Source organism: Cibotium barometz, chromosome 9, assembly GCF_041138505.1.
Source record: "Cibotium barometz isolate CiBa-2024 chromosome 9, ASM4113850v1, whole genome shotgun sequence".
NCBI classification, from domain to species: Eukaryota; Viridiplantae; Streptophyta; class Polypodiopsida; order Cyatheales; family Cibotiaceae; genus Cibotium; species Cibotium barometz.
This window is the reverse complement of record NC_141054.1, coordinates 7,727,988-7,740,793: the sequence shown is the minus strand read 5'-3', so window position 1 is coordinate 7,740,793 and position 12,806 is coordinate 7,727,988. Positions and strand designations below refer to the sequence as shown.

Below are 12,806 nucleotides of genomic sequence, written 5' to 3'. Positions count from 1 at the left end.
TATCGTTTGTGACTACTTGCAGAGTACAAAAAATTGAAGTCAGAATTTTAACTGATTTGACTTCCCCGTGGCTTATTACACACTGGTAGCTGATTTCTCACTCAAATAGCAATTAAACCCACCCATGTACCCACGCCATCATGACTTGTCTGTGTTCAAAGCTATGAATCTTTGTTATCAATTTATGTGCTCTATCAAGGTGAAGAACTGAGTTATCTAGGTTACTCAAGATTGTTGTATCCTACATTTTCACAAGAATCAAACCAAAATTCATTGAACTAATAATTGCAAGTGAACAAAAACTTCTTCAGAGAAAGAGGTCAACTGTACATACGAGTATGCCCTCAAGCCAGCTATGTACATTTACAAGTACCACACGTGCAGTTCCATACAAAAACCAGCATAGAAAACATTCGCTTTGTCAATATGCAAGAGATCTTCGGTCATTCACTGTATTTGCTGAGGTCAAAGGTGAGAGTCCTTGAGCAACTGCAAGGCACAAAAACTTGTTACTCGTCTTCACTGTTACTTTGGTTTTTAAAGTACAGCGAGTCTACATGCTAACCTCCGCTCGGAGTCTCGATACACCCCAACTAAAGCATCCGCTTTGTCGTAAAAGGAGTCCTTCAATGATATCACCACGCTTTGGAAACCAACTCCCTTGCTTTCATTGTCTTGGCCTATGGCCTCGTCCCTAGATCTAGCTCTGATAAAGGCTGCCACCTTAGCCACATTCAAATTGTCTAAGGCGGCATCAACTTCATCAAGCACAAAAAAGGGGGATGGCCGGAAACTGCATTTGACAAGGAAAAAACACACATTCAGAATAACTGAAACCCAAACAGTTTAGCCAATGGACTGACAATGCTGCAAGCTGTACCAAGCAGAATACCGTGTTTCTATACCTGTGGATAGCAAAGAGCAATGCAAGAGCAGCCACTGTTTTCTCTCCACCGGAAAGCTGTTCCATATCCCTAAAGCGCTTTGTAGGGGGCATGGCTGTGTATTTAATACCATACAGGAACGGCTCATCCTCATTCTCCAGGCTTAGATACGCAGTGCCGCCAAGAGGGTGGGTGGCACTTTGTGTCAGCTGCTTGTATATCTTATTTATGTTCGTAGAAATGTAGTTGAAAGCATCCATGAACCTCTCATACCTGCCATCAATAGCAATATGGATATCAACAGGACAACACTTCATGTTGTTGATGCAATGTTTAAGAATGAGAACCACCTTGTCTGTTTGACAGTGTTGTATTTATCTGTAATCTCCTTAGCCTCTCTTCGGGCGGCTTCGAACTCCTCAATTGCCACCCTCTCTCTCTCACGAAGGACCTCATACTGATCCAAAGCTTTAAGATTTGGGGCAGTTCTCTCTATATCAAGAGAAATTGATGCAAGCTTTGCCTTGAACTCAGCCTCAAGCTTCTCTTTCTCAGCTGGTGTCACATCCTAAATAAGTTCACACATTCTTCAGATACCAATATTTACAGAGAAGAATCAAGGCAACAGGCCCGTCTATCAGTTCCTAGACCCACCTGTTGATGCACTCTGGCCAGCTGTGAGTAATCATACATTGTTAGCTGCCCATTTGATTCAGCAGAGTCTATATCCATGGAATCTGGCACAGTGGGAAGCCTTATCTGATCCAACTCGCAGTTCTCTACGACTTCCTGCCGGCGGGATTTCAGCTGCTCGATTTGTGTTTCCTGCCCACAGAAGCATCAAAATGATACAAGACTTAAAGCCAAAGCATTGCTTCTTATCAATTCGCAGGACAGTAGCTCTAAAAAGCCCATGCTGGTGTGCAAGCTTACACTTTGTGTGTGTCTACCTTTACAGTTATTTGCCGTTTCAGCTTGCCAAGGTTCACCGTATCATTGCTGGCCTGCTTCTTCAATGCTTGTATCTCATTCTCAATTTGATCAATTTTGGATTTTATTCCTGCAGCATGTGGCAAACTTTAACTTTGCATATACAATAGGTACTCCACAGATACAAAGAAAAGCATGCATTTGAAACCGCACCCTCAGCCTCTCGTTTCAACTCCTCTAGTTGTTGGGCTGCTGCATCCATGGCTGCCTTTGCCTTGTTTTCCTGGCTCTGCACTCTGATCAGCTCTTCTCTTAAAGCCTCAAGAGTGGCAGCTATCTTCTGCAGAGGTGCCTCAGTATCCCTTCTCTGTTCGTATTGAAGCCTGTGGAAACAGATCCAGTTGATGTTAGCCAGCAATACATAAGTAATATCTCTCTTCTCTGCATAGCTCTCTCTTCTGCACAGTAGCTCTCTATTCACAGGACTACTTACTGATTTTTTAATTTTGAAATCTGATTGCTCAAGTTCAGTCTCCTCTCTGCTAGATCTTGAGCAGCGCGTAGCTCATTCTCTTCATACTGGCGGATGTTGGAAACTCCAACAGATTCACTGAAATCCTTATAGATTCTGTCCACAATCTCATTGATTCGGTTTTCTAGCTTCACAATAGCTTTGTTTCTGGTCGTAATGTTCTCCCGAATCTGTGACATCAAAAAACCATCAGCCATTGCCTTCAAATATACATATCAATCAATGCCCCTTAGCACCCGAGTTACCAAAAGTAGCATTCACCTTCTCAATCTCTGGAGTGACACGATCAATCTCTTTTTGGATGGCATCCCTTTGTTGATGCAGCTTGGAGAGCTTTTCTTCGATAGTTTTCTACATAGAGAATCACACAAAATGTGTTAAAAACGAAACAGCTGCTGACTGCAATCGTGTATGGTCTTTCAAAACCAGCTTGCACAAAGGTGAAATAGCTGATAAATTCAATAAATCCTTCATAAACAGATACCCTACTGAACAAATACACCTTTTCAATATCTGCATATTGGATCTTCCTCTCTAGCCCACTGATTTTCCCAGCTGCTTCTGCTTCTTTGCTCTGCATCTCCCTTGCAGAACCTAGCTCTGCCATCTCTGCTTCATAGCGATCTTTGTTCTTTTTTAAGCCTGAAGAGTGAAAAATAAAAAAAGAATATATCATCATGCAGTGTAAAACTCTTCCGTCCTACTCGTTAGTGATCTGGTATGGTACAGCAGAACCTAACATGACAATGCAAGCAACCTAGAGACACCTACTGTGTGTTCCCACTCATACCAGCTAGCTGCCACTGCCCAATCCCTCTTATATCCAAATTCAATAGGAAATTTCTACTTTTAGAACTTTATCTGTCCATATCTCCTCCTCCATGCTCCTTCCTTGGGCCCTGAACAATGCTGGCAAGCCCGAGCATTGACATATGCTAATTATTGCCTTCCAAGAAGGCTTATTCTGTCCGGGATCTCCGTCTTCATGGCCCTTGTTCTCTTCACTCATTCATGATAATATGCATTAATCCCTTGAGATCATCCTGATTCACACATCCCATGCATCACTCATCTTCATGGCATAAAATCTTTATATAGATTCCTTTTCTGTAAGAAAAAAGGAGGGGGGGAAGGGGGAGGGGAGTCCTCTCAGATCAAAAGTCATCATCCTTCACATTTGATTTGCCATGCTCCCTTGCCCCTCCCAGACCACCTTGCCTCCCTTCTCCCTTTGATGTTCTCTAGAGGGTCTTACATGCACAAGCGGAAGTTACATGATTAAGGGCCAAGGCATGATATTGAATTCAGAACAATGTAGATTTGATCCTTTCTTGAGTATACCTTGCCTCTTGTTGGGCTGGGCATTGGCATGTGAATCAGAGATGAACAAAAGGCAGGAACTTGCTAAAATGGGCAGGGGTTGTATTGGAGTAGGCTGCATGTGCCTTTGATTGAGACCGGCAATGAATTTATTCTTTAATCCTTGGTCTCTTGGCCTCAATGTTATGTCTACAGGTTAACCAAGGTTAGGTTAACCCAAGATTAGGAGATAATCCCACATGGGTGAGGCAATAATAGGGTTACTAGCTGTTATTAATATGTGTCCAGTCGGCTGGCCGCCCAGCAGTCGGCCAGCTCTCTAGTTTGTCCAAAGGCCTATATAAGGCACTCATGGCTCATTGAGTTATTCATTCACTCCCCCTTTGGGTGTGGGTCTAGACTAGGACTAGAATAGGTGTTCTACCTTTTCATGGAAGGCAGCTCGTGGCTGCAAGATTTAGATGTACCTTTTTGTACCATATGAATATACTGAATTTCCAGCCATCTCTCTCTCTCTCTACTCTCCCTTCTGTCTGCGTTTTTGCATCAGCATGTTCTAAGTGGTGTTTAGGGCTGAAAGAAGACTCTCGGAGCTTCCGCATGTAACAGCCTGGGTGGTGGGTCTCACCATATATAGTCATAGATCAAGCGTCCTATCCCCATGTTTTGCATATGTTGCATCTTCTTAAATTCCTTCATGAAATAGCACTCAATTGCATTATGACCCGTCTTCCCACAAAAAGAACAATACTTCATATATGGGCATTCTGAAATGGAGTGGCAAGGAAAACACCAAGCTCCTACCCATTGATCACGTACCCTTAGACCTTCCACCTCTTTGCTAAGCTACTTGATCGCATCTTCTTGCTCGCTCTTTTCCATCTGACTCTTCATTTCTTGGATTGCTTGCCTCAACAGAGTAACTATGTCAGGTGTGATGGGAACGAGAGCCATAGAGTTGGGTCCTACAGAAGATACCTTGTTCATTGCCTCCCTCTTAGCCATTGTTCTAGCATTCTCTAGCCGAGTTGTGGCCTCTTGGAATCCTCTCCGGTTGCAGCGGGCTCCCTTGTTGACTGCTGAATTGCCTTCAATAGTCTTTGATTGATGCCATGCTGGAGCTCCTTGTGATGCTCTATTGACCTGTCCCTGATCTGGTGATCAGATGGCTAATGGATCTGTTTGACTTGTTCTGGACCTGAGATCAGCTACCTGAAATGGCAAGCGCAAGGACACTATCTCCCTTTCTGTGGACTCCCCGACCTGCCCAGCCACCACTGCCAAGGCCTGCGACCTCTGCCTGCACTGGATGTTAGCACATTCATCCCCAGTTTCTGCTCATAATTAGTGTCCCCTTTTGGTCCCTTTTCATGGCCCTTGGTTGTGGGCTGGCCACCCTATTTTTGTAAATTTTTCTGGGATTTTTCCCATGTCGGGTACCTTTTTTCCAGTCGGCCAGCAGACCCATGTCCAGTCGGCCAGGTTCTCATGTCCAGTCGGCCAGCCCCTCTTACCTCTGGCCTCCCACTTTTCTCACAGTCTAGTCTTCCTTTTTGCTCCCACTTATGAGACTCTTCATGTCTCTTGCTTGGGACTGTATCACTTCAGTATATTCAGCATAGTTGCTTCATATCTCTCTCTCCTGCACTCTCTGCTCAACACACGCTAGTGCTTGTTTGCTTCCGAGCTATGCACTCATTCATGGTACCATCGCTCCCGGTTCAGCGTTAATCTTCTGCCCCAGTCAACGTTAACTTTCTGCCCCAGATCTGCCCCAATTTTCAGCACCTTAACATCTGCTTTTTCTTCTCAGTTCTGCTGCTGGTCGGCTGGCTTCTTCCGGCGCCTCTCCACTGTAGATTCAGGTCTTCCCTCACTGGTTTGATCTCTGAGATTCTCTTCTTCACCTGTCGGCTACTCCTTTTCAAGGCTGCAGCATCTATCTTGCTGCGTTTTCTTACCTACTGGTGGCTCTTGCAGTTTTTGGTGTTCTGAATTGAGGATTGGTGGCTTTTGGTACCTATGGAGGACACTCCTTCCGAGATTGTGCATTTTCTTGAGATTAAGCCCAAGCTCTTGTGATGGCTGCCTCGACTACACTTCATATGTTCTCTGAGTCTACAAAGTTGGATGGCTCCAACTACACTTTGTGGAAGGTGAAGGTTGCGAGGATCTCTGGGATTGGCTTGTTACACGGTACACCTGCCAATGCCACCCCTCCCACCCTTGCTTCTGGTGGTGTGACTCAAGCACAAATTGATATTTGGCAAGCAAATGATCGTCGTGTTTTCTCTTTTCTGATGTTGAATTGTCTGGATTCTGTTCTCTCATGTGCATACAGCAAACGTTGCACATGAAGTTTAGAAGGCATTTGCATATCTTTACGAGATTAAGTCTCCGGGACAGATTTCGGCTTTGGAAAAGCAACTTAAGAACCTGTCAATTTCTACCTTTCCATCTTTATCTACTTTCATCTCGAAGATGAAAGATCTCCGAGACAAGCTTGCTATTTGTGGCAAGGATATCTCTACTGAGGATATGGCTATTCAGCTTCTCTCCAAGCTTCCAGAGAGGTTTGATGCTTATTTTCAGTCTGCACGAGATAAAGGAAAGAATCAACAGAAGAAAGGGACAGGGGGTTCTGACAAGAACTCCAAGGATAAAGACAAAGACAAAAGCAGATCTTCTAAAAACAAGAACATTGAGTGTCATTATTGTGGCAAGAAGGGTCATAAATCACCCCAATGTCACAAGAAGAAGCGGGATGAAGAAGCAAAGAACTCTTCCTCTACAACGGTGTCTCAGACAAAGAAGGATGATGGCATTCTTCTATTAGTAAGTACTCGTCGTGTACTTGCTCTTGTGACTTCTCAGTCGCGGTCATGGATTGTGGATAGCGGTGCTACTACTCACATGACACCCCATCAAGATTGGTTTGAGGACTTCACTGCTAGGACAAGCGAGATCACTTTGGGTGATTCTTCTTCCATGCCAGTGCATGGACATGGCACCATCCCCACTTTCCGCTCCTCCGAGGACAAGAGGTACTTCTCTGACATTCTGTACATTCCATATTTGGCATTTAACCTTTTGTCAGTGAGAGCTCTTACAACTCAGGGTACGGAGGTGATCTTCTCTCGTTTTATGAGATTACCATTCGTGATAAGGAGACTAGTAGCATCTTGGCTCAAGGAGTCCAAGATAGTGGTTTGTACAAGTTGACCACTTTGCTTTCTTCTGGTTCTTCTTCAGCTCTTTAGCATGCTCGGTTTGGCCATTTGAGCTATCAGCTTCTACAACGAGCTTCGAAGGATGGGTTGGTTGAGGGTTTACCGACCATCAAGGCTCCATCTTCTGTTTGTTCCTCTTGTTTAGAAGGGAAGCAACATTGAGCCGCCTTTCCGAAGGAGGCCACACACAGATCTTCGACATCACTTGCTCTTGTTCATACAGACTTATGTGGTCCTATGAGTACCGCGTCTTTTGAGTAAGGCATTGTACATGCTTGTGATGGTGGATGACTTCTCTAGATATACTTGGATCTTCTGTCTGAAGTCCAAGGATGAGGCTTTTCAGCACTTTTGTGATTAGAGGGTTGAGGTGGAAAAAGAGACTGGTTCCTCGATCAAGGCTCTCAAGAGGGGGGTATGTCATGGCCCTGTGGAAATGGAGCAGGACAAGTGTGGGCATGGTGGTTGCAGGGTCAGAATATTTTATGATTCACATGGGGGGTGCCCGGACAGTGTTTAAGATGTGTGGACATCCCTAGGTGTGAAGGGGGAACATTAAAACATTAAGTTTGAATGTTTATTGAAGTTTGCCCCTAGGCCTTAGTGGCCCTAGGAACTTATTAAGTTGGGGCCCTAGGGATTAAATTAAGAAGGAGTTTTCTCTCTCTTCACTCTCTCTCTTCCCTTTTTGGGGAATCGTGTAGCAAAAGGAGAGGTTCCTTCATGCGCATGATGAACTAGCGTGGAAAAGCTGAAGGAGAAGGAGGCGACTGCTGAAGACCAGCTTGGCTGCTGTTTTTCTGAGCAGAATCAGCCGTACAGCACTGTACGGCCAGTACTGGACTCTCTCTCTCTTTCTCTCTTTCTCTCTTTCTCCTCTGTTGCTGGCGGCGCACTGGACAGCTGCTGGTGGCTGCGCAGAAGACCTGTGCAGGCTGCACAGTTTGTTTTTCAGCAAGTACACCTGGTACGGCTGCCGTACAGTGTACGGGCAGCAAGGTACAGAAGGTACAGTTGCTGCAGAAGTGTTTACAGGTGTTGGACAGACCTGTGTATGCTGATTCAGGCTGGTACAAAAGTGGACAGCAGGCTGTTTATGCAAGTACAACGCCTGGCACGTATCCCGAGGCGGTACAGTCGGGTACTGTGCTGATTTTCAGATCTGTACTTTACAAGGACAGCATAGGAGTGAGCATCAGGAGGAAGATACAGGCAAGTGCAAGCACACGTGTGAAGCAGGATTGTGGATTCAAGTGCCTGCAGGCACAGATTAGTGCTGTTGCTTCCTCCAGAGTTGTTTCACGAGCTGAACTTGGTAAGCCTTGACTCTGTTCATCTATCTCTCTTTCTGTTGCTTGATGTCTGCTACAGGTATGTGTTATCTGGCTCCTTGTGAGAGGAGGAGTATGGCAGATTGACAAGAGATTAAGACAGGGATTGAACAGCATATGTGTGTTTGAGCTGAGAAGATTTATCATGCTTTTGAGTTATGCCAGATGTATGCCCATGGCTGGCCTGCTTTGTGAACTTGGCTGATCAGAGGGAGGCACAGTGTGTTGCTTGAGGACACAGATCTGTGTGCATAGATCCTCTGTGCTGAGAAGGATTTGTGGGCAGTCAGATTGGACTTACAGGTGTAAACTCTCGGCTGGTTTTTGTGTTGTACTCAGCCATACATATTATTTTAATGGAATAAAGAAATACCGCAAGGGGCGCCAAGCTTTGGGGCCAACAGGTGTCGTTGTGTTTTCAGATTTGGGCACTCTAGCTCCAATCTGTGTTTTGTTTATCATCTAGACTACAAGTGGACGGGTGTTAGCTCTTACCGCACTCTGGTTTTCTATCAGAGGCCGGTTTCAAGGTTCCGTTGCCGGGACCAATCATCAACTTTCTGAAGGGGGTGAGCTCGTGGTTGCTTTGAAGAAAGCCATCGCTGAAAATTCAGCAATCATGTCTGATACAGAGGAAGAGTACTTCTATCATGAAGAAGAAGAGCAAGAGACTTCTCCTGAAAGAGATGTATCTGAGGATATTTTTGCAGGAGAACAGGCTGCAGATGTTGAGCCTTATGAGGATGTAACACAGCCAGAAGATGTGCATGGTAAAGAGGATGATGATGCTCGGTTCAAAGATCGCTTGGCTAGTGTTATGGATACTTTTATGCAGCTCACACAGAGTGAGAGATTTGCTGAATTTTTGAGATCTCGCTCAGAGCCCCGCACAGAGCCCCAGAAAAAGAAGAAGAAGGTTCGATCAAAGAATCTTTCTCAGGGTCATAGTGGTACCACTCCACACTGCACAGGATCCATCTCCTGCACAGTTTCCGAACATGCAGCATGCTTTTGGTGCAAACCCACAGAGTTCCTTCTATGGACAGCCACCTATTCCTCAGCAGAACATGCATCCAGGTTACTTTGGTGGTGGCTCGGTGTTTCAATCCATGACTGGGGGTTATCCTCAGGGAGGTATGGGTATGTATGGGCCTTTTGGAGCCAATTTTCAGCCTGGCATGCAAGGGAATATGTATGGTGGTATGCAGTCCGGTATGCAAGGAAATGTGTTTGGAAGCATGCAACCTGGGATGCAAGGCAATATGTTTGGTGGCATGCAGCCAGGTATGCAGCATGGAATGTATGGAAACATGGCTGGGATGTATGGTATGCTTGGTGTTGGAATGGAAAATGTTGACCCAATGATGGGTATGAATGTTGGGGGCAGCAATCTCACAAAACCACTTCCATATGATAATTTAACGCCTATGGGCAAGGCGAAGGATTACAAGGAAGGGGGAGCTGCAGTGAAGTTTGACACTTTCAGTGGGGCCAAGGATAAATTGAAGGCACTTACCTTTTTACAGCAGTTTGATGCTGCTTTTTCTGGTGGGAACTACACAGAGTCCTCGAAGGTGAGGAAAGCTGCTACTTTTCTCAAGGGCAATGCTTTGCAGTGGTGGTCTACTCTTCTTTTGCAGGGCATAGCACCCACCACATGGGTTCAATTCAAACAGGTTTTCTCTTCCGTATGGCTCACATCTACATTTGAGGTGGATGTTATGACAGCATGGCACAAGCTGGATGCTTCAAAGTGTGATAGTTTGGAGGATTATAACAAGAAGTTTTGGGAAGCTCTACTCCCAGTGACTTCTTATCGTGCCGTGCCATTATCTGAGCAGGTAGAGAAGTATTGTTGTGGGCTGCCCAAGGAGGTACGAGATTATTGTATAAAGACAAGAGTAACGAACATGTCACAGATGATTGAAAATGCTATGACAGCTAATGCATTACTCACAGGTGGTTCATCTGGATTTAAAGGCAGTAAGAAGTTGGGCAAGAAAGCTGAAAAATTTGGGCATGCTTCTCGTGATGCTAAAGGGTCTTCAGAGACAAAGTATAAGAAGTTGCCAATGCCCAAAAGGACTTCTGAGGAAAGACAGGCTTTGAGAGATGCTCAAAAGTGTTTTTACTGTACTGAAGAGGGGCATATGTCATTCAATTGTCCCAAGAGAACGTCCAAAAAGGACCCTGACAATAAAGGAGAGCCCAAGCCAAAGAAACCAAAGCCTTCTGCAGGTTTAGTTCCTGATCTTGTGGGGGAGCAGCTAAGTGGTGAAGCTACAGAGTTGTGCAGGGCATGGGGCAAAGTGAGAGATCAGAATGCTTTGATCTTCTTTGACACAGGTGCTAGAGCCAACTTCATTTCACCAGATTTGGCTGGCCGATTGGGGATTCGCGCAGAGGAGATGGGGCCGTTACATGAGGCAAATATGGCTTGTCCAGGGTATGCAGAACCCGTTACTCCTATTATTGGGAAGCTTCGGCTTCATTTGCAGGGTTATGTGGACAGTGAGGAGTTCTTCATCATGCCTTTGGATGGCTGTGATGTTTTGTTGGGGATGCCATGGTGCCACAGGGTACATGCGGTGGTGGATACTTACAATAGGAAAATTACTCTGACTCATAGAGGGAAAGAGCATGTATTGGATGTAAAACTCAAAGGGGAATCTGTTCCTATTGTATCCGCTTCGGCGATTTCATCAGTAATGAAAAAGCATCTTTCCGCGTACTTGATTTATGTAAAGGATGCACAAGATGATGAGTCTAAGTCTAATTTGTCAATGTTAGATAAGGACAGGGCTGATTTCTTAAGTGGGTTTCAAGACTGTTTTTCCGAGTCATTGCCAGGGGAATTACCTCCTGAGAGGCCAGAAGATCATGCCATAGATCTGATTCCTGGTAGTACTCCACCGAATAGACCACCGTATCGTGTTAGTGCAGCCCAACAGGAAGAGATTATGAGTCAGGTACAGGAGCTATTGAATAAGGGGTTGATTCAGCCTAGCTCATCACCCTTTTGCTCACCTGTGCTCTTGGTGCAGAAGAAGGATGGTTCTTGGCGCATGTGTATTGATTACAGGGCGCTGAATAAGAATACCATCAAGAATCGATTCCCCATACCGAGGATCGATGACATCTTGGACCGCTTACAGGGCTCCACAGTTTTTAGTCGTATTGACTTGAAAAGCCGGTATCATCAGATACGCATTAGACCCGAGGATGTGCATAAGACAGCATTCCGAACCACGTTTGGGTTGTATGAGTTCTTGGTTATGCCCTTTGGTTTGACAAATGCGCCTGCCACATTTAACAGAATGATGGACAGGATTTTCAGGCCTCATAGAGAGTTTGTGGGCACATTCTTTGATGATATGATTGTGCATTCACAAACTGAGGAAGAGCATAGAAGGCATTTGGCCATTGTGTTTGCAGAACTCAGAAACCATAGATTGGTGGTTAATGGCAAGAAGAGTGAGTTCTTTTTGCAGGATATACATTTCTTGGGGCATATTGTGTCTGGTCATGGAGTCCGTATGGATCCAGCAAAGGTGGAAGCAATACTTAATTGGCCAGCTTTGAGGACCGTGCATGATGTACGCAGTTTTCTAGGATTGTGTTCCTATTACAGGCGTTACATACGGCACTTTGCTGAAATTGCTTCGCCTCTTCATGCTTTGACGAAGAAAGCAACTCCGTTTAGATGGGCTGATCGGGAAATTACAGCATTCAAAAAGCTCAAAGAAAAGCTTACTTCGGACCCAGTATTGGTGTTACCGGACCTCCGAAAGGCTTTTGTTGTCCAGTGTGATGCATGTGGAAGTAGCATTGGTGCAGTTCTCATGCAAGAGGGACATGTGATAGCCTATGAGAGTAGAGTTTTGCAAGATGCTGAGAAGCATTTACAGGTGTATGAGAAAGAGATGTTGGCTGTAATTCACGCTCTTTCTACATGGAAACACTACTTGCTTGGGGCTGATTTCACTGTGCAGACAGATCATCAGACCTTGCGTTATTTCCTCACGCAGACTAAGCTTTCAGAGAAGCATATGCGTTGGGCAAACTTTTTGTCAATGTTTCACTTCCAGATTGTGCATGTGGAAGGCAAAAAGAATGTAGTGGCAGATGCTTTGTCACGCAAGCCACAGGTCTCTGCAGTTTCACTTGCTTATCATCATGAGCTTGATGAAATGAAAGAGCAGTATGCCCATGATGAGGACTTTGAAAGGTTGTATGATCAGATGTCTGAGGGTCAGCGGCATGAGCATTACACTCTCAGAGATGGGTTTTTATTGATGCATGGCAGACTGTGTGTTACCAGGCCATTGCGACTCAAGGTTATGATTGAAAGTCATGCTCCACCGTATGCAGGTCATAGAGGTATTGATGCCACGGTAAAAGCAGTGGAGACTTTCTTTTATTGGCCAACCTTGAGAAGAGATGTTGATGCCTTTGTGAGGCAATGCATCGTATGTCAGAAGGTAAAGTTTGACCGTCAGAAGACACCAGGGTTATTACAGCCTTTACCTATTCCGGATAGACCTTGGGAGAGCATTGCCATGGATTTTGTATTTGATCT

General features: G+C 45.1%; 1 protein-coding gene across 1 annotated transcript in view; it reads right to left on the bottom strand.

Annotated features, from left to right (window-relative positions):
* Positions 1–260: 260 nt before the first annotated feature.
* Positions 261–12,806, bottom strand: part of TTN8 (Structural maintenance of chromosomes (SMC) family protein) — a 34,202-nt gene continuing 21,656 nt past the window's right edge. Inside the window, exons 11-20 of the mRNA XM_086802432.1 lie at positions 2,849–2,988; positions 2,608–2,697; positions 2,308–2,516; positions 2,028–2,197; positions 1,835–1,944; positions 1,539–1,709; positions 1,235–1,452; positions 906–1,157; positions 566–793; positions 261–489 (exon numbers count right to left, since the gene is read on the bottom strand). Of these exons, the coding sequence (XP_086658558.1) occupies positions 444–489; positions 566–793; positions 906–1,157; positions 1,235–1,452; positions 1,539–1,709; positions 1,835–1,944; positions 2,028–2,197; positions 2,308–2,516; positions 2,608–2,697; positions 2,849–2,988 (1,634 nt within the window). The 3' untranslated portion in view covers positions 261–443. The remainder of the gene's footprint in view (positions 490–565; positions 794–905; positions 1,158–1,234; positions 1,453–1,538; positions 1,710–1,834; positions 1,945–2,027; positions 2,198–2,307; positions 2,517–2,607; positions 2,698–2,848; positions 2,989–12,806) is intronic.